The 27447-nt window shown below is 44.3% G+C and overlaps 1 protein-coding gene across 6 annotated transcripts in view; it reads right to left on the reverse strand.

Annotated features, from left to right (window-relative positions):
* LOC124721164 (single-stranded DNA-binding protein 3) overlaps positions 1 to 27447 on the reverse strand; it is a 386116-nt gene that overhangs the window by 302889 nt on the left and 55780 nt on the right. For all 6 annotated transcript variants that reach the window (XM_047245997.1, XM_047245995.1, XM_047245993.1 and 3 more), the window contains exon 2: positions 1180 to 1252. In XM_047245997.1, the coding sequence (XP_047101953.1) occupies positions 1180 to 1252 (73 nt within the window). The remainder of the gene's footprint in view (positions 1 to 1179; positions 1253 to 27447) is intronic.

The following is a 27447-nucleotide window of genomic DNA, read 5'->3' on the forward strand; positions in this document are numbered from 1 at the left end:
CGACGGGACAACAGCCTTGTTCGCCCTTACGTCTGCGACATCGGGCGCTCGAACTAGAACCGGTCATCATTTGAGTAAAACATGGCAGAGTATCTTCCGGCGTGCACCAATCTTTGCACACCATCCTCCCGGAAGACTTCCGGAACACGGCGTCGTGTACACGGAGAGAAACTTTATTCTTTTGACCACACGACGAAAGCTGTCCTGCATGAACCACTACTTTTGTGTTTACAGACTGCAACTGGACAGGAGTGTGCGGGTCTCTTGTGTGCAATTCAATCCGAAGTTTGTTTTGAGTTGAGCGGAAAGACTAGCGTTAATGTCCTATAGTGATCTCTTACTTATTGTGAAATAGTTTGTTCATTTTTGCCACGTTATTGGCAAAGGGCACCAGTGAACTGTAAAGTTCATTTCAATTCATGGCTATATCTGTTCGGACTGTCTATAGCCTATAAAACTTCTTTCCCGATAGCTGCATCAAAGCATGCTAGGAGTCAAGAACAGGTCTTTAAATGGTTGAATTCCGTCCCAACTCTGAAGTGAAGTTAGTTCCTTACAGACTCTGATGTCTGGCACTGTCTAGTTCACAATGTCCATGAGCCTCAAGTTACTGTACGTGCCTTAACGTACCCCATGAATAAACGTCTGTTCAGGAGTGGTTGTTGCTGTTTGTTTTCGTCGCCGTCGTCGTCGCCGCCGCCGCCGCCATCGCTCCTGTCTTCCCTTGTCCGGAGACTGGTTTGATCTAGCTGCCCCCGCTGTGTGAGCCTCAGTACTACTGTAACCACCATCTATTTGAGCCTGCTTTCTATAGTCAAGCCATTGATTTCCTCTGTAAATGCTAGGGACTTCACTATTTGGACAATTCATTGCGACATTTACATACATAACTCCACAAACTACCCGCACTGCTATTTGATTCTAGAGGTGCTCTATAAGATAATGAAAGAATAGAACGCCAACTACAATTTTCCATACAAACTGACAAAATGTTTGGATTTGTGTCCCAACATTCTGATGATTGCGACGATACGTGGAAGTATGAGACGAACCAGGTACTATGTGCAATAATATTCTGATACGATACAATTTGATTATATTCCATTTGGCCATAAGAGATTGTTACGAATAGCTGTTACAGTCAGAACTTCACTGAGAGAAACGTTGAAAATGTCTTACCTCTGACAGAAACGTTTGAGCCGCCTTCTGCGCCCCAACATGAAGCAGATACTCGTACACGTAAAGAGCTAACCTGCAAAACAAAAGGAAAACATTACTACAGCGGAACAACAGAACAATGACATGCTGCAGTTCTAACGAATTACTGGCGGGCATATCTTCCAAAATTGCACAACATGATGTGATAAAACGAAAATTACCATCTGTGTATCCTAACGCAACAGGACTGACACTGCTTTCTACCCTATAACTCAAAGTGAGAGCTTAAGACTAAATAATTATTTTGTACAGCCTTCACAAACTTTCTAGTTGCACATCGGGCATTACAGTTTGTAAAGACCTGTAACGTTTCCTCAGTTTTGGTAATGGAAAAGGCGGAGAGGTCTAGGTACCTGAAATATGTCTAATACATTGGTTCTAGCTCCTTGTACTCCCTAATGTTTTATGATTGCTTTGAGAACATGTAATATCTTTCATGCAAAAGAAATCAAACGGAGTATTAAGTCCTGATAATTTTGTCCTGAAGGAAGAAGGGGGAAGGAAATAACTTTTAGTAAACATCAAGGAACCTACTTCTCCGTTCCGCTGCATCTCTATTTCCAAGTCTTCGTGGAGAGTGCAGAATCGCTATTTTAAATTTCACAGGAATATGCACCACCAAAAAACCATAACTTTCACATTAAAGCTACAAGAACCTGAAATAAGATGTTATGTTGCCGATTTCTATATAACAGACAAACATTATGTATAATAAATACTTCAAACATAACGCACTGAATATCAAGGGCCTCGACTGATTAAAATAAAAATAACTGAAGAAGAAAATAGTTTATTTGTGTTTTGTTACGTCGGGAAATACCACAAAATCTAGCAGAAATTTTCCTAGGAAACGAATGACTCGGAAATAAGATGATAAATGATCAGAAATATCCACATACATATCTACCGATGACGTGTCTCAGCTGCAGAATTCAGTTCGTGGATGGAATGGATTATGAATTTCTGTAATGTGAGAAAATCAATCGCCTTTTCCTTAACCAAAATATGAAACGATTCTGTAAGTACAAACATTAATCTTGAGGACAATATGAAAATAGCGAAACATAAACTAGAATGGTTGAAAAATGATTTGAAGCCTTTTCCTATAGAACGAGTTCAGTGCCTTGACCACGACAGCAATTCATACAATAGTCTTTCAACTTAGTCTCAAATCTAATAATTTCGTGCAGAAAATCTACTCAGACTTATCACTACGTGGATATGGAAAGGTTCACTTCGACAAGATGTAAGACAATCGTCCAGGAGAAAGCATGTGAACCTTTGCTAGGGAAATAAATGTTTCCGTTGCCAGTTAGTTTTGCTTGTGATACTAAGACGGTGCCATCCCTGTGGCCACTTATTTTTGTGTTGTGATGACATGTCGCACAGCAATACACCATGGCATTTACGTCACCAAGCAAATACCGATTTTCACACATGTGCGAATCTGACCAGGGAGTAAGTATTTCCAGTAGTCCGTCCATAAAACCAGATGGATCTCTGACAGGATTTACATAATGTATAAAACGCAAACATCAGTAATATCCGAAGATACTTCGCAAAAGACAATACTTATTGGAAAACATCCCTTGACAAATACTATGTAATCTAGAGAAACAGAACCACCACAAAACATTTTGTCAGAGTGCAGAGGGAAACATAGAACAAAAAATCGGCATATCCATTAAGCTATACAAGAAAATCACGTACACGAGATAAACGTTGACGGCAGTACAATCGTTCTGCCATCAGCTGCAAATGCTGGTTCTTTGAAATTCCTCAACAGCATTTGGCGAAAAGATCACCTTATCCGAAGAATTTCCGTTACATTTTCGCAATGATTGAACGGACTGGTGAGCAATTTAGCAGCACGTCACTCAACTGCTGCTACACTCTGATCAAAAGTATACGGATACCTGGCTGAAAATGACTTACAAGCTCGTAGCGCCCTCCATCGGTAACGCCAAAATTCAGTATGGTGTTAGCACACCCTTAGCCTTGATGACAGCTTCCACTCTCGCAGGCATACGTTCAATCAGGTCATGGAATGTTTCTTGGAGAACGGTAGCCCATTCATCACGGAGTGATGTATGGATGTCGGTCGGTGATGCCTCGCACGAAGTCGGCATTCCAAAACATCCAAAGGTGTTCTATAAGACTCAGGTCAAGACTGTGCAGGCCAGTCAATTACAGGGATGTTATTGTCGTGTAACCACTTCGCCACAGCCTGTGCATCATGAACAAGTGCTCGATCGTGTTGAATTGCTCTACAACAGTGGGAAGCAAGAATGTGCTTAAAACATCAATGTAGGCTTGTGCTGTGATAGTGCCACGCAAAACAACAGGGGTGCAAGCCCCCTCCATGAAAAACACGACCACACCATAACACCACTGCCTCCGAATTTTAATGTTGGCACTACAAACGCTGGTACATGACGTTCACCGGGCATTCGCCATACCCACAACCTGCTATCGGATCGCAACATTATGTACCATGATTCGTCACTCCACACAACGTTTTTCCACTATTCAGTCGACCAATATTCACGCTCCTTATACCAAGCAAGGGGTCGTTTAGCATTTACCGGCGTCATGTGTGGCTTATGAGCAGCCGCTCGACCATGAAATCCAAGTTCTCACCTCCCGCCTAGATGTCATAGTACTTGCAGTGGATCCTGATGCTGTTTGGAATTTCTATGTGATGGTCTGGACAGATGTCTGCCGATTACATATTACGACCCTCTTCAACTGTCGGCGGTCTCTGTCAGTCAACAGACGAGATCGGCCTGTACGCTTTTGTGCTGTACGTTCCCCTTCATTGTCACTTCACTATCACAACGGAAACAGTGGATTTAGGATGTTTAGGAGTGTGGAAATTTCGCATACATACGTATGGCACAAGTGACACCCAATCACCCGACCACGTTCGAAGTCCGTCTAATACGAAAAACTTATGTTTTTGGGAGTGCCCGGATGTTTTTTATCACATAGTGTATGTCTACCAGTAATCCGACGAGGTGGTGATCCCAAACACTTCAGAGCAAGTCGCACAAGCATTCTGTACGCGGTATCCTTTATACCCCACACTTTCTCCAAAACTCCGAATAAACTGCTCTCTGCCATTCGCCATTCTTACAAATGACCAATGTGCTCGCTCCATTTCACCTATTTTCGCAACGTTACGCCACGTAATTTACTCGAAGTGTCTCTTTCAATGCACATACCAGTAATATTATATTTGAAAATTGTACCAGTTTTTTTCCCCTCCTACCTGTTCGTATTAACTTATCTTGAGCCACATTCAACGTATGTTCTCGTTCATTGTACCAAATAGCAACTCGGTCCAACTCATTTTGTATTCCACTATATTCACTCGACAATATTTCTGCACAAAACAGCAACATCATGAAACCAAAGACTGCTGTCCAGTTTATCCAACGGATAGTTTACGTTGACTAGAAATAGTAGTCCTATCGTACTACACTGGGCCACTATGGACACTGGCTATGTCTAACACTGTGCTGGTCAACATAGCGTGGTCTAGCAAAGTCTTCACACGCAAGCCACATCTTTGTTAGGGTACACAATAATATAATGTCAAGATATTTCCAGAAATTTAGGAATAGAGAATATAGATGTTGGTCTGCAGCCTTGGTTCGCATATGAAAACTGCGAATTGTTTGGAAAGTGACTCTTTCTAAAGTCATTCTCGTTTATGGACAAAAGGTTTTCTGTATCTAGGAAACTTATCAAACTGCAAATCAGAACAGTCGAGGATGTTTCAGCAGGCAGATGTGAACTTTATTCGTCTATAATATTGCGAATCTGCTCTTTTCTGCAGGAGAAACCGGCACTTTTCTCCAGACGTGCACGAGATTCACGATGAATGAGAATTAAGAAAGGGGCCAATGCAACAGAGTACACGCTACGAAAGCTAGCTGGAAAGTCATCAGTGTTGTGCACCTTTCTTGTTTTCAACTGATTTGGTTACTTTTAAGCAGCAGCGATTTTCATTTCTATTTGATGAGGTTGATAGGTTTGTCCGCGGACGACGACGACGATGATGATTATTTGGATTGAGGGCGATCGACATCATGGTCACCAGCGCCCTGACAAAAAAATCACACGCTAATCTCATAAGTGGGGACGAAAGCTGTCCCCCCCTCCCCATGCGGAGTAGTTTATAATGTATCAAAGTCTGCCGCCCTTCCCCACCAGTTTAGGAATGAGACCTGACAGTTAAAATTTCACCACCCTTGTAACACTTGGATCGGTATCTGCGAGGATCGGGGGAAGATCTCCAACGAGACTGAGGGCTGCCCTAATATCAGTATATAGGACACACGTAGCCACAATACGCTGAACTGAAAGCGGCACGCTACAAACTTCACAAAGTGGTGGATCCTCCAGCCGGAGGACGAAGTCATGTCTCAAAGGGCTATTCCCGATGCGCAGTCTGGTAAACAGAACCTCCTTCCAGCGGCGAGGCTGACATGAAGTCCGCCAAGCCTCTGCGGTAGGTTTGAGCGACCGCAGTTTGTCGTCTGTCACCTGCAACCATTTACTCTCCCACTGACGCATAATGCATCTGTCAGAGAATGAGATGATGGTGTGTAACGGGATGGGACATTGATGGACAGCACCATCCCAACATGCTTCCTTGTCGGCTTTGTCGGCCACGTCGTTGCCCAGTATCCCAATGTGGCGGCGGTCGAACGATGGTAACTTACTATAATCTTCGAGTGTTACCGATTTTTTTAACCGCGAGATTAATGACCTCGGCTTTTCTTCTGCTGTCTGTTTTCGCGCCAGACTGGTTGACGAGTGACAACAGAAGTTTTCGATCCGCTCAGCGTGTTTACGTAGGACCAGTATTTTCTAGTGTTTTCAGGGAGGTTTCTCGCTAACTTGGGAAGGTAGAAGTTGTTACATGCGTCACCTATACCTTTCCATTACAGCCTGCCTGCAGTTTGCTGTCTGACGTTGCTGCTTTGAGTTTGTGTTGGGTAGCATGTGAAAATCTGTTGTGTTTTACAGCCAAACGCTGTAGGGAAGCACCTGAAATTACAAACCAACAGCGCTTCTTATAACAGCAGTTTTATTGTTAACCGGAGACACCTGTTGTCGGGAACTTCCTATTTTAAGTATTACAAGAATGAACAGACGACATACATCCGGAAACAGATTGGTCGGAAATGCATGAGCCATTATCTGTAATAGTTAGCACGATGGTACATTTCAGTTGGCAACTACGTAGGGACTTCAGGAAATTACGCATGCCGTGCACGTGAAGACCATTGCTCCGTTTCCTCGTTTTTTACGTGTAGCCCTTATTCCTGGCCCGGCGTAACTCCGTCTGCAGTTTTCTTATTATTTTTTAGTATTGGCAGACATAATCTTATGATTATGCGTCTTTATTCTGCATTAGTTTTATTCTGTGACATGGCCAATGTTTGACCCTCAAAATAATTTAATTTTTGTTCCGAAGAAGATACTATTATTGGCATCGAAACCTAGGTAAACTAAAAATGAAATCTGCTTTGCAACTGAAGGCTGAATTTCATATTGTCTGACCCTCTGAATTAACTTTTAAACGATTTATGCGATTTCAACAAACGATACCTCAGATCATAGCATTAAACGATAGCTATCGTCCCTGAAAGCCACTCATCAGAATATTTTATTTATCGACTTATGACGTCTTTTATATCTTTTTTACTACGCAAAATTTTGTCAGAACATCGTATTCTCCACAATTACACAACAAATCAACACAGCATGAATACCTCATTTTGTTATTCTCATGTATTTATTTAATGAACAACTTACTTCTTTGCCAGTAACTTTATTTAAATATTTACTACGACTGATAATGCACAATCATGGTAATTTAAGAAGTGGTCAATCGCTTGTGTTAGCTGACACCGCTACTAAAAATAGTATCCAAAAGACGCTTCTGCCTGGCAGGCACAAATAATTGTTTAAACAATATTTACCAACAATTTGCTTCGTCTATCGTGTGCGCACTTGCGGAAGAATGCTGGCTTATTTATTAAAGAAAAACCTTTATTTATAATTATGGTGAATGATCTCAGTGTGACCGAATGTTTGGAACATTTTTTTATTTAAATATTGCTGTAATACATTTATTTTGTGCGGGAAGTAGTCAAGTTGTATCAAGTCATGTCTGTAGATCTCAAGAACAACATAAATTTTTGGTGACGAAGGCCTTCATCCAATGAGAGCAATGAGATGTGTACAGTGGTGAAACACTGCTGGAGTCCAGTGGAGATGGTCACTTTTTCGAACGAGGGGCTCAAAGAAGCGATTCTGGACACTTTAAGTCGAGTGCAGGAAGACCTGCCTGTGCTAAAGTGCGTTATTCAGTCGTGTAAGTGATTGATTCCGGGCGGTGAACGGCCGCGACAATACTCTGACTTTTGAAGGGACCAACTCACGAAAGGTCTGAATGTGTTCCAGCGGAAGACTAACATTTTCTGCTTGTATTACAAAACTGAGGATAGGCAGAGTATGAGTTACTATTCTTTGAATCGCTTGTGTTAATTTGCGAATCATCGTATTGAGCTCTGAACCGTTTTGAGCTAGTGAATATTACGTGTATTGTGATCACGAAAGGGACTTAGTTTTCGCACATCTATGACGACTATCTAGTTTGCCGATTTTGCTACCATTCTCGTAACGCTTTCAACTTAATTTTACTGGATTTAACAAGATTATTTCTGTCTGTATTACACTTACTTATCATAGGACCACTTTCCATTCATTCGAGATGTCCTATTTGCAACGAGTTGGCTGCAAGGCATGAAAGCAGACCTGTGCGGCTCGACCTTCTGACCACATCGAGCTACTCTTTTTTAAGAAGAGCCGCGCATAGTCCAACTACCAACGATGTGAGCAACATCAAGTAAAGACTCAACTGGCTTGCCCGTATGGACTGCTGGTTGGAAGAACTACTACTATTCAGCAGAAAACAGTTAGGTACCGTCCAGACTTCCTTTGATTGACATGTCCTTAACCTATTGTTCTGCTAAAAGGTCCATCCTTTTGATTAACAGGCACTTTCACGTACAAACGGGGTGCTTCCAAAATACTCTTATTGCCGACATTTGAAAGTTGTTCATCACTCTGGAAATCTTATCGAGTAGAACTAACGTAAAATATAAAGAAGACTCAAAGAATATCATCCTGATATGTCACCGGGATGTGTAATCAATTTGAGAGCGTTACAGAATTGCTCAAATTACTTTCATTGTGAATTTTACTGATAATACCTCGGTATAGCAGGAAGGCTTACCTTGCAGCACCGAGAGTCAATTTTCTAAGCAACTCTAGAAACATTACTTTCACATACGGCTCGCGTAATGATAATGACTAAGAAACTACTGAACTCCAGGTTTAAACGTACGTGTTCCGATAGTTGCTTCCGAGAATTATCTGCGAGTTTAAGAGCTAACGTGAGAAATAATATTGTACTGTTATGAACCTTTAGCACACTGTTCCCGATTTATGAAGTAAATGTAGAATAAAGAAAATTGTTTGTAGAATAAAGAAAATTGTTGAATAGGTTCTAGGTCCACATAATAAGTGTATGTAATATTCTACATAATATTTAAAAAAGTAGTAGAACTTTTCCCTGTAACACTTTTTTATCACCAACTGAAGTAGAGGAATAAAAACGGAGAGAGGTGTGAGAAGCGGTGGGCAGGGACAGGCCAGCAGGGTAATTTTTGTTAAGGAAAGATTGTATTTGGTTTGATAGGTTTAGAAGACCAAATCTCCCTACCCTGGGAGTATCAAACAAACAATATTATCCTAAAAAGCATGATTAGGGCTTATCCCGTAAATGACGAGGTTATATGAGACTGACAACAAGCTAGGATTTGGGAAGGCAATCAGCGAAGGAGTAAAGTCACCACAGTGTGTGGGTAGACGTTCTAATGAGGTGTCTGGACACTTGCGAACGCCGACACGTGCGACTCCGGAAGTTTGTGGTTTTACCTGCTCCACAGGGTTGAGTACCCTTGTCACCTCCTCCTCCCCGCCACCTGGCCGCTGGAATTCCCCTGGACGGTGTCCAGACACTTGCGTTTTAACCTGTTCCTAAGCGATAACGTCACGCTGGTCGAAACTCAAGTCCTTATTCTCACTTTGCTTCTGAAGTTCCTAGTACTACCTCCGGTATGTAAATTATTACAACGACCAAGGGCAGGCCTTCTGCTCATTGCAATGGTTACGTGTATCGTAACGTTAAGGAATTTAAAGAAGGCCTTCTTACATGGGTGTGTTAACGCCGGAAATCGAATCATTGCAAGGGAAGAATGCATTCGAAAAACCGAGAAGTGTTTAACGTATCAGAACATCTCTGGACCACCCGATGACACAGCTCTGAAAGTGCAGAAGCAAGTGGAGAGGGCGAATAGGAGGGTTCGAGAGAGAAACTCGGATGGAATGGGAAGTCTTCATAATAAAGGTTATGACTGTTACAGTTAGGCCAAACGCAGAGTCTCTGAAGAAAACCTTGCGTCGTCGGTAGTCATACAGGGGGGGGGGGGGGGGGGGGGCAACAAGAGCCCAAGAACTCGTATGAAATTGATCATGAACATCTCCTAAAAATATGATATGGCAGTAGTTTTCTTATAGAAGATCAGAGATTAGAGGAGGGCATAATCATTTTTAGTGGAAACAAAGGAAAAGACAGTTCTAAAACATCTTCCAATTTTTTAAAGGATGGAAAATTTTACGAGCTGCAGCAAACAGTTCGCACAAATCTATACCATACATGTAGACCTGTCTGAGTGACGAAACAGTCTTCCTGCTGTATTTGAACTGCACCCTAATAAGAATAGACACACATCCGTTCGCCTGTTTCGCCTGATTAAACAAGCAGTTCTTCAGTGGTGTCTTAGAGAAGTGAACGCAGATTTTCAGACAGCTGCGATATCGACCCTTCATCAGGTTTTCCCCAGAAGTGAAATAAATGGATGTTATTTCCATATGAAGAAGAGTTTATGAGAAGATTTCCACACCTCGGTCTAACTGATGACTACCGCTAGAACGAAGACTTCACGTCAGCATGTGTGCGCTAGCATTTGTAAAACCAGAGACGTAAGTAACGGATGGGTTGAGATTCATGCACAAGCTCCTTATAACGAAAAGCTCTTTCAATTTTTTGACTACTTTGTCAAAAGCTGAGGACATCCCCATAGGAATTGCCACGGAAAAAGGCACCAATCAACGAATGCTTTTGAAGGGTGGCATAACAAAATAAATAATGTTACTGGAAACCCTCATCCTAGAATCACCTAGTTGGCGGAGCGCTTGAAACAAGGAAGCAGACTTCACTAACTGCATCTACGTGAAGTTGGTGATGAATCATGAAGGGAAGAAGAGGAAAAAGAAATACTTTAAGCTGGACGACAGGATAGAGAGGAGCGTAAAAAATTATGAAGAGACTGGTTCAAAAAATGTTCAAATGTGTGTGAAGTCTTATGGGACATAACTGCTAAGGTCATCACACTCGAACCTCCACCGGGACCAGCTGCGAAGAGACTGGTAATATTAGGTACTGCTTAAAAGCCATTGCCAATATTCAGAACTGGGGTAAGGTATGTTAAAAGTTGTGTATTAAAGAGCTATGAAAATCACCTAGTCCTCGCAGATTATTCAGTAAAAATTATTAAGTACTGTGTATAGAAGCAGCATTATCGGCGCTAAGCGTGAAAACGCTGTGACAAATATGTTAGAGATGGCCATGCTGTTGGGGGCGGGGGGCTGTTATGTGTGCTCAGTTCCTATTTGAGCTAGGAACATAGCGTAAAAAGTTTTTGCAATTTTGTCGAAGAAAGACATGGTTAGAGACCGCGGCTGTTACATGAAATTGTTGATGGTGTACAGCAACCACCACAAATAGGTTTTAGGTTACTTTTTAAATGAAGTACTGTTACCTAGTATTATCCTAGGGCAACTCGCGGGAAACCAATGTGTAATTTGTTTTGATGAAAACATGAAAAAACCGTCTGATGATGAATTGTGAAAAATTCGAAACAGGTAACAGTACTTTTTATTTAACCGGAGAAACCTAAAACTCATTTGCGAATGGTTGCTGTACACTTCAACAAAAACTTTTTGGTTTATCCCGGTTTAGCATCCATTTGTATTGCCGTTCGAACATCTTTCTTACTGTAACTATGTTACAATATATTAAACAAAGTTTGAAAGCCGGCCGAGCGGTTCTAGGCGCTCAGTCCGGAACCGCACGACTGCTACGGTCGCAGGTTCGAATCCTGCCTCGGGCATGGATGTGTGTGATGTGCTTAGGTTAGTTAGGTTTAAGTAATTCTAAGCTCTAGGTGACTGATGACCACAGATGGTAAGTCTCATAGTGCTCAGAACCATTTGAACCATTTTGAAAAGTTTGAAAGACAAACCGGTGCTGGTATCCAGGCAAATTGTGCGAATCCAATACTTCCTTTTGCAGAAGATGTTAACTGGACTGAAATTAATGCTCAGCTAATGGCATCATTTTGATTTTACAGGTAAAAAAGACGTTTATCTGGGAGGTCTTTAAAGAGCGCCATTTCTGTACTTTAAACTTGTACGATTCGGTTCAAATTTTGCACTAGGAAAGGTAAATGGCTAAACTGAAAACGGAATTTTTTTATTCCAATAATCTTTATCCGATGTCGGGATATGATTGTTTGAATGTAGCACGTGAAATTCATTCTTACGTGAATTGAATGCGTGATAACGGTTTAAAGTGATCCAAACAAAAGCTGCATTCTTACGATAAAATCTGACCACCTAGTTCACTACTGAATCAAAACAATATTGACGCTTCCACTTTTCTAAAACGATACTGCTTCTGGATAGCTCAATCATACTTAAATAGTGATAACAACCGAATAATGTTTAACAAGAGCAAGATAAATGTGCTGACGTCGATCCTCGCAAAGCGCTGCAAATCTCATGCTGTGACTTTGGTTTAGAACAAATTAATTTCGGTTTACTAGGTGTTGTTTGTCTGACTATACGCCGTTGCTGTTGCCACTAATAGGGACTATCTCGTTGACAGACATTACAACCGGCTGCTGAGGCGAGAGAACTGGTTTGAATGAGGCAGTGAGAACAGTTCCAGTATTCCGCTGACAGGCTTATTACTCATTCATCTTAAGATGCTGGCGGTCCTTTCCGTTGATTTGTGTCAACCTTAAACTTCATAGAGTGCGTTTCTATTACTCCTGAGATAGCTTGTGACTTAATGACGTTTCATCTACCGAGATAAGAAATGTCTATAAGAGCGCGGCCCGGAAAAGGTGAACCGGCGGCTGAAACTGCCCATTATGGTGCGATATGGAGATTATACAATGTATGTTTCAAAACGTAAGATTTACTCAAGAAGAAAGTGACAGAGTTGCAACTTCGAAACTGCATATTAATATTTCATTCATTTAGTGCAAACTTCGATCCTTTTTATTGTGCGGTCAAGAGCTGTTTGTTGTTTTGTCTTTACTTACAATGAGAGTAGCAGTCTACAGGTTGACACACTGGACTCGCATCCACAGTGGTAGGAGTACAGATCCCATTCAGCCATTCTTATGGGAAGGTTTATGCTCTGTCTAGTTGGAGAATACGTACACGGAAGCAACATACGTCATTCTACAGGTCACAGAAAGGAGAATTGTGATCACTGAGAAACTGAGCTATCAGAATAAATTAACAACCAGTGAATAAATACAAGAGTTGAAATGATTTTCCAGAGGGGAACTGAGCTGTGGGCGAGAGAGGAAGGGGTTATGCAACAAAACCAAAACAAATGTCTAATAACACATTTCAATTGCTACAACATTTAATTACTAGATCACAGATGCTTGCAGAATGCAAACTACAGGACGCCATAAGAAAAGCCCATTCTTGGGCACTCATCCATGGCTCACAATTCACTACACCCAAAACATATGTAACGCGTTTTTCCGACGCCAAACAATCCATCCACACCCGTTTATAACGAGTTCGTTAAGGTAGTACAGATATACAGAATTATACGACGAATTTCAGACGCTAACGCTACGTGTCTACTTATTACATGCCAGATTAAACAGAAGAAAAAAAAAAAGCTCTACGCTGCTTTAGTACCTCCTGGACGCATCGATCATTCTTCGTTTGTAACTTTATAAAACCCTTATAAAACCCGGGTCGGCATCCCGTGGTATACCTTTTAGACGTAGGACGTTTCGCCCGAGCGCCGTAGTTAGCTTACTGGCAGGGGCAGGGATACATTCCTTGCAAGTTTTGACGACTCCAACTACTACTAAACGGGAGGACAGGCACTCAGCACTTCAGGAGAGGTAGAGGAAGGGCTCACTAATCCCGCTACTCAAACTCAGCAACGGCCCTTCAGGTCAGGTACAAGAGCATATATATATGTTTGGACAAAGGAGTCCTCTGCACAATGGAGACCGACAAATGAGCACCACCCATTGCGTTCTCTTTTTAACTCTTGTTTGCATCGGCTCCCCCATACATTTACATTTTTGTAATCTGTACAGTATACAGACTCTCTTCCATTCGGCTAAAAAGTGTCAGCTCTGGTTCCATATCAAAAACTAGCAAGAAAAGCAAAGAAAGGTAAGTGTTCATCTAGAACACAATGGGCAGATTGCTCTTTTTGAAGTAGGTGTCGTACAAAGCTTAAATGTTATTGTCAGCTTATACATATATTGCAAACAAAAACACATGCCACTGATCCTAGTAATTATGTTATCTTTTTTTGAAATACTTAATCATCCCCATGTTAGGGTACTTAAGACAACTTTTTTTAATTATAATACAAAAGTGATAGTCTTTAGAATGACATTGGTGCGCTCTTGCAATATGGCCCACAGAGCTGTTGCGAAGAGTGATCAAGAGAAAATCACAGATACTATTAGTTGCGGATTTCAGGTATTGACGCCAAGGGCAGTTTAGGACAAGTTGCGGAGTTAAGGTGCTGAGCAGGCAGAGTTGCGGATTTCATTTGTGCCGTACTTAACTACAGGTTGCGGCGCTTTAATCCGGACAAATTTCAATTTGAATTTCCCGCCATATGGTAGTTTCACCGAATGTCACGACTGGGGTTCTTGAAAACCACAGGAATCTAATAAATAGTCAGAATCTCAAAATGGCCGAGATGGTACGGACTAGTGCGGAGTACAACCGAGGCGCCGCGATTCTTCGGGTACCCGAGATCAACTGTTTACAATATTGTGGCCACGTATAATGCTTCGGGGGAAGTCTGAGGAAGGCTCTGCTACCCGGCGAGGAAACCTCATTCGACGAAACTCGTGTCGCGAACTGCGGAAGTCATCGAAAAGGCTCAGGTGGTGATTTCGGAGAACCCTGGGCAATCGCTGAGGAAATTCGCGTCACTATTGATGTCAGCGAGCGAACAATGCGTCGGATGGCCCAAGAGGACCTCATACGAGCCATATAGTCCAAAAACTGACTCTCGGATAACGTTGACATGTTCTGGTCAAAGGAGTTCTGACCCCCGAATAGCCCGGATTTGAAGCCCCTCGACTATCAGCGCAGCCTTAAGAGTTGCCCTAGTGTCGCATCTCTACGCACCACTATCGAAGCATCATTCGCGAATATGGACAGCGCTGTTTTAAGGAGTGCTTGCGATCGTTTCAGGACAAGATTGGAGTGGGTCACTGCGGCTTAAGGGGGTTACATCGAGTAATGTTACACTTGAAAGATACCACTACTTATATGTCAAAGAATTTTCATGTGTATTTTGTTTTAAAACGTTTACTTTCAAAAAAGTTTCATTTGTCCGGATTTAAGCGCCGCATCCTGTACACTGCCTACATTATCTTCTCGGATAAAAGCATACGATACCCACAAAAACGCCCTCGGTCTGATGTCCAAAATTTGCCCGTACGTTGCCCTGAACTTCAAGATCTGTCCCTGATTCCAAAAGATATGAGAAATCCATCTACTCGACGACCAGTACTTCATCTTCTAGTGAACGAACTCCACAGCTCGGAAATTATCAACACTGAAATATGCGTTGATGGCCGAATGGGCTACGCCTTCACACATATATAAAAGCGCCACTCCAAATGAAAGGAATGTAGTGTACTGCAGAACTGACAGCCATTATGCTATTGATACGGCAGCACCTGCTTACAGGAGACGTTTCTGGAGAGCAGTGCCACGTTAAGCAGTTTGCAAGAAATGGTTCACTGCTGTCTCCAGCACTCACTTGTATTGCCCTTCAAGACCTACTTTTCCAGCATAACGTCGGAAGGTCGATCGTATTTCTCTAACCCCCCATCCACGGCAGAATCCTAGGAAACGAACTACTAGATCATTTGATCAAGGAAGTAACCAACAAATAACTCATTGGTATTAAGGGCAGTGTTCTGACTTACGACCGCATCCCGGCTCCTAGCGACATGGAATAGAGAGTAGGATGGCGTAGTTAATCCTAACGGGCCAGGTACCATAAAATATTCCCGAAAGGCATTTGTTTCTTCATGAAGAGCATCCAACCGAGAATCTAAAATTCTTGATCGACTCCGCATTAACCACACTAGAATAACCAATGAATATATTGGCTAAACAAGCTGATCCACCTTTCTGTAGTTGGTGCTGTCCCTTTATTGGTGGCGCACGTTTTACTGAAGTACCCCACATTTACCGCGAGAAGGCGAATTCGTGAAACTATCCTACTCATTACCTACAATTTTTGATGATTATGTCCAAGCAGCGAACCTGGCTTTAAATTTTATCCAACAGTGCGCCTAGTACAGTCTTGAGAGTCAGACGGTATTATGGTCTCGCTGGCTTCCAGGGATGGCTGTATCAGGAGTCACACCCCCGAAAGGACTTCGTCTGCTTCCAGCTGGCGTATTTCCCATCGTTTGAGCAGTTACCAGACAGCGCCAGACAACAGGCTGTACTGCGCATGCGCAGCTACGATGACGTAGGCAGCCCGTGCTTGGTGCTTGCTTTGCTCATACGCTTTTCTGTGTGGAATTTCGTGCGTGGTGGGGCATCACGTGTCCATGTGCAGCCCTGCGGCATGTTGGTGAGAGGACATACAGAGTTGCACCTAGAGCAATTTTTTTGTCATATCCCACCCAGATGAAGGATGCAAATAAGGAAGCAGTTCTTGGCATTTTCAAAATTAGATTCCACAGCTCAAAGTACCATAACATTTTGCTGTGGGGTGACTGACAGTTTTTTTTTTTAAATTTGTACTCTGCAATATTACTGTGTAGCATACCAATTAGGTTTACATCTACACAGCACTGCAAAAAGCTAGTAGGATGGAATACAATTTTCTTGCAAAAAAAAATGTTTCTTATGTAGCTTACACCAGTATAAAGGACAATAAATTTCATGACTATTTCAAAATGTGTAAAAAATTAACAAGGTTGTCTGAGAGGCAAAGAAACTGTACAACTGACAGTTTATATTCTACTCTAGGAATAAATGTAAATCCTTGTGGGGAGTTAAAACGATAAAACACGGTATGCTGCTAGTCTACAATTTAGCATAGAACGGCATTCTATAAATTTAAGATGTAAACACAAATTAAGAAATAACTTCAGGCCTAGAGGAAGTTTTAGACAAGTGCCTTGTGATCGAAAAACACTGTTTCACAGAAGGCAGATTTGTAAAATTCTGCTACAGCTGTCAATATATTTGAAACAAAATATTTAGTTCAAAAACTACTGACCAAATTTGCCTACTTAGTCAGCTTCAAATCAATGTTTAGGTATGTTCGTACGTATATAGCATTAAGAGATCTTACAGTGACATAAAAGGAACAGGACATCAGAGACTACTCCAGCAGCATCGGAGTTTCATAAACCATACTAAAATGCTTCATTCCGCTCTAATTGCACATTTATATGTCCAGATGCACTTTGAAGTGCCTGATATTCAGCTTTTCTATGTGGTTTTCGTGATACCAATTTTCTTGGAGATCCAGTATTGTATTCTCATGTTTGATTCTTTGTTATGGTATAATGTCATTCCTCCCAGAAAATGAAAATTTGCACTTGAAATTGATAGAATTGAAAGTAACCAATAGTGCGGAACGAGACACTTCGTTTCAAATAAACTAACTCCCTCAGCGGAAAAAATTAATACAAGCAAATTTCTCTACAAAATAGTCAGAATTAGCTTCATTAAGAGATTAATGGTTGATTGCTAATAAAGTGGAAATAATACAAAACCATAAAATTGGAACTACTAACTTATTTTTGTGTTTCATGATTATGAGAATTTATATTAATTCACTTGATGGCTCCCGGCCATAGAAATCTGTTTTGTTTTCATTTGACATGGGAGCCGTAAACGAAGAGACCAGCAATACCACGAAACATATTCACGGGTCACGTGAAGAAGGATCCCCATCCGCACTATAACACAGCTTGCTCTGCAAATGCGCGAATCTGGCAGCTTGGGCGCGCCGGAAAAATTTTTCCGGGTAGCATCTGGCTACTCGCTACTACTTAGCTCATACGGCAAACAGCCACGCTTCAAGTAGCCAGAAGCGGGAGGACGGCACTGCTCATACGCGAATTCAGTTCTGCGCATGCGCACGAGCCCGTTGGCAACTGCTCAACCGAGCCTCCAGAGAATGCCGGAAGTTGCCATCGCGGACATTTGTGGTCGCCAGGGTTTGCCGGACATTTATGGTCACACCCTGCGTCAGGTAGTTTGAACGGCGATCCCTGTGGCGAGGGAGGCCCTTCCTCGTACTCGTCGTATTCGCTTTCAAAGCGCCGTTTCCGTATCTTACCCGACACAGCCAGTACGTAAAGCGCCTCCTTCTTCGACATCTTGGCTTCTTGAAATTATGTTGCAGTAGCATCTAATACCAAAATATTTCCAACTACCGTTCCATTTGTACCAAAATATAGAGCTTCTTTTCAGTATCCGTAAATCTGAATGTTTACAACTTTTGGAGGACGAAAGCAGTATCATCGACTATATTAGTATGTAATTTGTTCTTCTAAGCATAAAAATCCTCTCTCCGTCTGTACGGTAGCTTCTTTGCATGCTTACTGACTGCGATAGAAACAGCCCATGACCATGGGAGGGGCAGGAAAGGAACGATGTAAAAAAAGGGACTTCGAATGTTCGCTAATCAATCTGAATGTTGCGTTTGTGGCTATTTCAGTTGCAATGGCTGCCAGTCCAAAGGACAATAAGGCAAGGAGAAACAGGTATTTGAATGGTTGGTAGGAAGAACGCGACATACTCCACGCTAATTTACTCACAAAAATCCAATACCCCTTGCGGCCAAAAATTCATTCATATGGTTCAAATGGCTCTGAGCACTATGGGACTCAACTGCTGTGGTCATAAGTCCCCTAGAACTTAGAACTACTTAAACCTAACTAACCTAAGGACATCACACACATCCATGCCCGAGGCAGGATTCGAACCTGCGACCGTAGCCGTCGAGCGGTTCCAGACTGTAGCGTCTTTAACCGCTCGGCCACTCCGGCCGGCAAAAATTCATTAATAATGTGTCGTGCGAAAGTGTTGAAAACAGAGAAAGAAAACGGTCATTAAATAGGAAATTACAGCTGAAAAAAGTTAGGTGTGCCTATAATTTCTTGCGACAGGAGGGTCATTTGAGTGATGTTTAATGTTAGCTTCGTTTAGCCAAATCCCACTGCTTATTGATTAAAATCTAGTGAACCGAGTGCGACCAGCTAGTTTCATCATGAAGCTAATTAGGGATGCTCCTGTGAGGCCTAAAACACTAACTTTTACAATTAATAAAGGCGGATCTTATCACACTTCGTACAGGCTGTGGATTCTCTAAATGATAAATGATCGTTTACCATTCTGTCGTGTTTAAAGTCAGCCTAAACACGTTTCATTTTCATGCAATAGCTACAGTAAACCTTGTAACTTAATACCAGAATGAAAAAGGCTAATATGTCCTGAGCAGAGTCAGGAATGTAAAAAAGGGAACTAGTTTGTCGACTTATTTGGCAGCTTAGGCGACATTTAAATAAAAAATGTTAGTATTAGTACTCACGCCATGCAACTATAATGCATTGTGTCACGTTAGTAACATCGTACATGTCACACCCCGCCCCACCCCCCCACCCCGCTTCCACGAATAAATCCCACCCTCAGAAATTTTGTCCCCCAGGAAAACTTAAGCTATTACATGTATACTCCTCAGCCATATATTACATACTGTTTACTATGGCTGGCAAGTCTTCTGGATCTTGGGCACAGGAGCAGAGACTTCAGCCTACAAATTGTAAGATGCAGTTGTACGGTTAACTAGTTAAAAAAAAAAAGTATGTCAAAATATTTTTATCTGAAAGCATTTCAATCTACCCAGGTCAGTCGAAAAGCTAATTCCCTTGTGCTATAATAGGAACATATTTTATCCCTGTTCCCAACTTTTACTCTACCGTAATTTTGACATTAGACCGCCGTAGCTTGGCAACCGATGTTGACTCTGACGACGACTGATCCGTTATAGGTTTTTTGTCTTTCGAACCATATTGCTTATATCGCGGCAACGGATAAAGTTCCACAAAACAGGATGACCATTAATTACATGCATTTGCCTACCTTCTTCCAAATTTGAACCAGTTCGCACAAGTTCGAAACATAGAAAAGGCGCGCGAAAAAAAAACCACAAATAGTGCTCACGTAAATTGCGAATGAAGCTTGATTTTTGGTTGGTTGGTTGGTTGTTTGAGGTTAAAGGGACCAAACAGCAAGGTCATCAGTCCCTTGTTTCAAATAGACTCCATTCTGCTAACGGGACATCTCAGTATAGTCAGAAAAATAAAACGGATAAAGGTGAAACGTAAAAGGGCAGTCACGTTGTCATTAGTAAAAACAAATGAGGGAAGTTGGCAAGAGAACGAACCCAACACTATGCTGAAACAGCATAGGCAAGACCACCTGTGACTTAAAAGGTACAACTGCTATAATGCAGAAAGTACGTATGGGAATAGAAAAACTAACCAAGCCTTAAAAAGAAGGGGTAAAAACAGAGTAAAAGGGAAAGAAAAGAGGATTCCGGTCAGGGAGGTGAATCGGGAATCTCTGAACACTGCCTACAGTGGGAGACACCCAAACACTCACCGCCCTGCCCCAACACCAGAGGGAGATTAAAAACTTTAAAACTGAGAATAAAAACCACTCTCCCGGAGGAAACCTAGAACCAGAGAGACCATCCGGGAATCGTCAGCCAACATCAAAGGTAAAGTGTGGGGGAGTCTGTACTTAGCACGCAGAGCCAAAAGAAGGGGGCATTCAACCAAAATGTGGGCCACTGACTGGAAGACTCCACAACCACATAGCGGGGGTGGCTCATCACGCAAAAGGAAACCATGGGTCAGCCTGGTATGGCCAATGCGGAGACGACACAGTGTGGTCGAGTCCTTGCGGGAGAGGCTAAAGGAAGAACGCCATGGGCCTGTATTCACCTTAATGGCACGAAGTTTATTAGACAGTGGAGTAGCCTCCCAAGAATTGGCCCATGACTGTGCAAAGTGGGATTTGATGTGAAGCCGTAAATCCGCTGCAGGAGGGGTTACAGAAAACGGGGGGTAAGTAACTGCTCCCCCAGCCAAACGATCAGCGAGCTCATTACCCGGGATACCCACATGGCCCGGGACCCATAAGAAGTCAATGGAACAAGCAGCACGGTGAAGATCAGCGAGATGGTCATGGATGGCAGAGACCAAGGGATGGCGCGAAAAACACCGGTCAATAGCAAGAAGGCCACTCATCGAGTCCGTACATAACAAAACGCGGTTGTGTTGGGATTGTTTAATAAAGGTAAGGGCCCGGGAAATTGCCATCAATTCCGCAGTAAACACCCCACATGAGGGTGGCAGTAGATGATTTTCCGTTCCAACGAAGGACGTGAAGGCATACCCAACATGATCAGCAGATTTAGAGCCATCAGTGTAAAAAACAACAGCATCCCGAAACTCCCATAAAATTTGGCGGAAAAAGGAACGGAACACCACCGGGGGGATGGAATCTTTCGGACCGCGGCGGAGATCCATCCGAATTCGAGGCCGAGGAACTAACCAAGGAGGGGTGGAGGGGAGGGAGCGAGGAAGACAGGACAAAGAAGGAAGCCGAAAATCACGGGTAAGACACGCAAGGCGCAGCCCAACCGGTAAACCCGCCCGAGGGCGGGAGTCAGGCGGGCGACGTCCATGGTCTGGGAATAGGATAGAATAGGAAGGATGAGCGGGAGAAGAACGGATAGTAAGGGCATAAGACACCAGAAGCTGGGACCGCCGAACAGAAAGGGGGGGGGGGGATCCCAGCTTCAACCAGGAGACTATCAACAGGGCTAGTAGGGAAGGCACCGGTGGCCAAACGGATACCACGATGGTGGACTGGATCCAGCACGTGCAGCGTGGAACGAGCAGCTGAACCATAAACTTGACAACCATAGTCCAAACGTGACAGAACTAGAGCACGATAAAGACGGAGGAGGAGGGAACGGTCCGCACCCCAGGAGGAGTGGGCAAGGAAGCGAAGGACATTGAGTTTACGGAAACATCCTACCTTCAGGAGTCTGATATGGGGCTGCCAAGTGAGCTTGTTGTCGAAAAGAAGACCTAGGAAACGAAACTGTGGAACCACAGGCAATCTTTGTGCAGCGAGATAGAGCTCTGGATCAGGGTGGACCGTAGTACGGCGACAGAAGTGGACCACCCGCGATTTTAAAGGAGAGAATTGAAACCCGTGGGAGAGGGTCCATGCAGAGGCACGCCGTATAGCCACCTGGAGCTGCCGTTCTGCAGATGGCATCGAGGAGGAACTAACCCAAATGCAGAAATCATCCACATACAGGGCAGGGGCGACCAAGGGACCGACAGAGGCCACAAGTCCATCGATAGCAATGAGGAAAAGAAGGACACTCAAGACAGAACCCTGTGGGATGCCCGTCTCCTGGGTCCGTGGAGAACTAAAAGCAGTACCAACTCGAACTCTGAATGACCGATGAATCAGGAACTGGCGGATAAAAATCGGGAGTGGGCCCCGAAGACCCCACTGATGAAGGGTTAGTAAGATGTGATGGCGCCAGGCCGTGTCATAGGCCTTGCGAAGGTCAAAAAACACTGCAACCAAATGGCGGCGCTGGGAAAAAGCCTGCCGAACTGCGGATTCCAAGCGAAGCAAATGATCGATTGGAGATCGTCCCTCTCGAAAGCCACACTGGTAAGGGGACAATAGATCCCGAGATTCGAGGACCCAAGTGAGCCGACGGGCTACCAGCCGTTCAAGTAACTTACAACCAACATTGGTCAAACTAATTGGCCGATAGCTGTCAACAGATAGGGGGTTCTGACCAGGCTTAAGGACAGGAACCACAATGCTATCCCTCCACTGAGAAGGGAAGTCACCCTGGAGCCAGATACGGTTAAACACCCGAAGAAGATGGCGCCGTTGTGGAGCACTGAGATGTTGAAGCAGCTGGTTATGAATGGAATCTGGGCCAGGAGCCGTATCATGAGAAGCAGATAGAGCAGAAAGAAATTCCCATTCAGTGAAAGGTTCGTTGTAAGATTCTGACTCACAAGTGGTGAAACATAAGGTGACAGCTTCAGCCTGCTGTTTTTGATGAAGGAAAGCAGCTGGATAGGAGGCCGACGCTGATGCCACTGCAAAATGGGTCGCAAGATGTTCTGCAAGAACTAATGGGTCCGTACAAATGCCATCTGGGAGGTGAAGGCCTGGGAGGGTGGACTGCCGATGGCAACCTTGGAGAGAGCGAAGTGTAGCCCATACCCGTGACAGAGGGACAGTGGAACCAAGGGAAGAAACGAATCGTTCCCAACATATCCGCTTGCTCTGTTTGATTAAATAACGGGCTTTAGCGCGAAGGCGCTTAAAGGTAGAAAGGCTGGCTACAGATGGGTGCCTCTTAAAGTGTTGCAAAGCTCGACGGCGATCACGGATGCCAATGGCAATGGCCGTACTCCACCACGGGACTTGCCGACGACGAAATTGTCCAGATGAGCGCGGGACAGCAAGGTTAGCAGCGCGAACGATCGCGTCAGACACGTCACGTAGGACGTCATCAATACAACCCGACAAAGAGGGAGAAAACTCGACCTGTGCAGTATATAGAGGCCAATCGGCGCGGTGGAAAGACCAACGAGGTAACCTCTCCATCGGGGAGCGGGAAGGGAGCGTGATAATCAACGGGAAATGGTCACTATCACAAAGGTCGTCGTGTGGCGACCAGTGTAATGAAGGGAGGAGAGAGGGAGAAGAAAGAGAAAGATCAATGGCAGAAAAGGTACCATGACCAGCACTGAAATGAGTAGGGGAGCCATCATTAAGAAGGCACAGGTCGTGGTCTGCAATAAATTGGTCGATAAGAAGACCTCGTCTAGATGGAAAGGCACTGCCCCACAAAGGATGATGAGCATTAAAATCCCCAAGGAGGAGGAAGGGAGGAGGAAGTTGCTGAAGAAGGGTGGTTAAGGCAGCAGGTGTAAGAGTCCTGTCAGGAGGGAGATAAAGATTGCATACTGTGACTGCAGAGTCTAAGTGGACCCTAACAGCAACTGCTTCCAATGTAGTTTGGAGAGGAATCCACGTGCTAGCAATGTCTGTACGGACCAACGTACAAACGCCACCAGAAGCCCGCAAGGGTCCGACCCGATTTCGACAGAAAACACGGAACCCGCGGAGGGTCGGTGAGTGAGCATCAGTAAAATGAGATTCCTGGAGAACCACACAGGCTGCTGAGTAGGACGAAAGAAGGGATTTCAATTCCGGAAGGTGACGATAGTAGCCATTACAATTCCACTGGAGAACCACAGAACGATGGTTTAAATGAGGGCTGAACACGCTAAATCCAGTCATACCGCCGGGTCCCCACCCGTCACCGACAAGGAGGGGGCGACATCCATAAACGACAGGTCAGAATCCGGTTGTGAAGCCGGGGAAGGGACCTCCGGTGACACCAGAGGCTCTTTGTCCCGGGACTTATGTTTCTTCTTCTTTTCAGGCTGAGATCGAGGAGGGCTGTGTGGCATAATGGAGCCAGCTGCAGCAAGATCAGGAACAGAAAGAGACCGGGCGACCTGGGGGCCGATAGACCGCGGCTCTCGCGGTCGCCGCGCTGCAGCAGACCTTTGACCTGGAAGGTGCCGGGAAGGGGCATCCCGGGAGAGGCGCCCTTGACCGGCAGACGCCGAAGGAGTGGGACACTTCTCCGGCTGGGGAGGGGGAGCGGCGCCCAGAGGAGAAGGTGTGGGAGCCGCAGGGGAGGGGGGAAGGAGAGGGGTCCGGGACGGGGGTAAGGAAGGGGGAGGAAGGGATGAAGATGTAACCAAGGCGTAACTAGATGTCATGGACACAGGGTGCAATCGTGCATATTTCTTACGGGCCTCTGTGTAGCTTAAACGATCAAGAGACTTATACTCCTGTATCTTTTTTTTCTTTCTTATAGACTGGGCAATCTGCTGAACGTGGAGAATGACTACCATGACAATTTACACATACAGGAGGGGGAACACAGGGACTCCCCTCATGGAGTGGACGTCCACAGTCACCACAGAGAGGGTCCTGGGTACAGCGAGAAGACATGTGGCCAAAACGCAAGCACTTAAAACACCGCATAGGAGGTGGGATGTACGGCTTCACATCACAGCGATAGACCATAATCTTAACTTTCTCAGGAAGGGTATCCCCTTCAAAGGCCAGGATAAAGGCACCAGTATCAATACGATTATCTTTAGGACCCTTCTGAACACGCCGAACAAAGTGAACACCCCGCCGTCCGAGATTGTCCCGAAGTTCCTCATCAGTTTGAAGGATGAGGTCTCTGTGAAAAATCACACCTTGTACCCTATTTAGAGACTGGTGAGGGGTAATGGACACGGGAATTGTGCCAAGATGGGTACAGGCACGAAGGGCCGCAGATTGGGCAGCCGAAGCAGTTTTTATCAGTAACGAACCCGACCGCATCTTGCTCAGGGAGTCCACTTCGCCGAACTTGTCTTCAATGTGTTCCACAAAGAATAAAGGTTTGACACTGGTGAAAGTATCTCCATCAGTCCTGGTGCAAACTAGATAACGGGGGAAAGGTTTTGCCCCTAGACGACGGGCCTGACCCTCCTCCCAGGGGGTAGCCACGGAAGGGAAGGCCGAAGGGGCAAGAGAAGCAGCACTTGAGGAATCAGTACCACGCAGAGAGACGGCCGCAGAAGAGCGGCCAGAGGTTTGGACCCTTATGCGTTTCATCTGCATAGCGTCCGCCCTGATACCACCCACTCCGATCAGGGGCTCTCCTCACGGGCGCCACCCAGCCACAGCAAGGGCCGTCTGGCACGGCGGCCATTGCCGGGAGTTCCGATGCTCCAGGATGACGAGCAACCACTCCAAGGCATGCATGAGGAGGTCACAGCTCAGGTATCAGAAGTGTGATCCCTGTGTGTTCAGGGGGCTCAACCAAAAGGGTACATAGCGACCCCACCACACGGGCTGGCTACCGTGCTGGCTATGCACCCTAGCATCAGACAACGACGTAGAAGAAAAGGTGGAATATACTAGGAGGGCACACGTCGGAGACACTAGGTAAGGTGCTCTTCCCCAAATGGCTCACACTACGGAAGAGAAATTTTGGAATGGAGGTCAAACCCCAGAGGGGGACCAAGGAATGCCAAAAGGAGGAGATGATTACGCAACAAAGCCAGAGTGTAAAACCAACAGAACCAGGAGGATAGCGGGGGCCAACATAAGCAAGGACACCAATAGAGGGAGAGGAGAGGGCGAGGGGAAAGGGGTATGGAGGGGAAAGGAGGGGAAGGGAAAGGAAATGCAGCCCGGGAGAGAAAGAAGGCTGCAATGGCTCGGGGCCCCGTGCTCGCCACGCACGTATCCACAAAAGAGTTGTGGACCCCCTGGGGGGAAGCTTGATTTTTGAAATTTGTTTCGCAAAGAAGGAAAAAAACTGTATTATTGTTAGATTCTTGGGGCTGTCAGTGTGAAAGAACGTTACAGAGCACCGTACATGATAACAAGGAACTTGTTCATTTGGTGATCCCAAAGGGCTCGATGGCACAGTTACAGTCGTGAGAAGTATACATGTTTCGATGTTGGAAGAACTTTGTGAGAAGATTTTCAGATCTAGTTCTGTTGAATGATTTTGATGTCAATCTCCATTTGAGAGACAATGTAATCAAGCTGAAGTCACAAGAACATAATTCTTACCAACGTACTGAAATATAGGCCGGCCGCGGTGGTCTCGCGGTTCTAGGCGCGCAGTCCGGAACCGCGCGACTGCTACGGTCGCAGGTTCGAATCCTGCCTAGGGCATGGATGTGTGTGATGTCCTTAGGTTAGTTAGGTTTAAGTAGTTCTAAGTTCTAGGGGACTGATGACCTCAGAAGTTAAGTCGCATAGTGCTCAGAGCCATTTGAACCATTCTTTAACCAAAAATTGTATTTTTGAAAACAGCTTTATTACACCTGGATTTGTGTAGCTTAAACGCTGCTTTAATTTGCTGCAACAAAAGTTTTTTCGAAATTAATAAATGATGGTGGGGTTTTTCGCAAAATTTAAAATTATAAAATTAGATAATACCGTCTTCGATAACGTTAATTACATATAAGCTATCTTATGAGAAACATTTTTTACATATCATCGTTTCAAAGAGATTCCCTCCACACGTAATAACCCAAATTACAGTTCAGGTTGTGTTTTACCCCTTAAAAGTGAACCTGGACACAAAGAAAAAATATATATTGCGTTATTTTGAACCTTATACACATCCACCAAGTTTCATAAAGATTGTTTATTGGCACTTGGGAATGTTCGCTTTTGGACGACCTAAAGTTGTGGCACTGCAACTGGCTGCCGAAGTGCTGTTCTGTTGTCTGTGCGAGCCGATGATTACTTACATTTAACATGTTCACGCCGGTGCTGACAAATGCTTTTCTCGCCATGGCGCGGCGCACGTATCCATACTTTTACTTCATCTGGCGGCGCTGCTTTTCGTGTTTCTCGTTCTATTCAAACGCCCGAAGCTACTATTTTAATAACTGTCGTTGGCGAAAGAAACGACAAAAGTATACGGTATCTGATTTGTTCAGAAAACTCTCTCGCTGAAGGCTCACAAAAATAATCGTATTTACAGCCGTTCGTTGCGCCTGGCTGATGGGTAAATACATTATACATTATTGTTTT

This window comes from Schistocerca piceifrons, chromosome X (assembly GCF_021461385.2).
Source record: "Schistocerca piceifrons isolate TAMUIC-IGC-003096 chromosome X, iqSchPice1.1, whole genome shotgun sequence".
NCBI classification, from domain to species: domain Eukaryota; kingdom Metazoa; phylum Arthropoda; class Insecta; order Orthoptera; family Acrididae; genus Schistocerca; species Schistocerca piceifrons.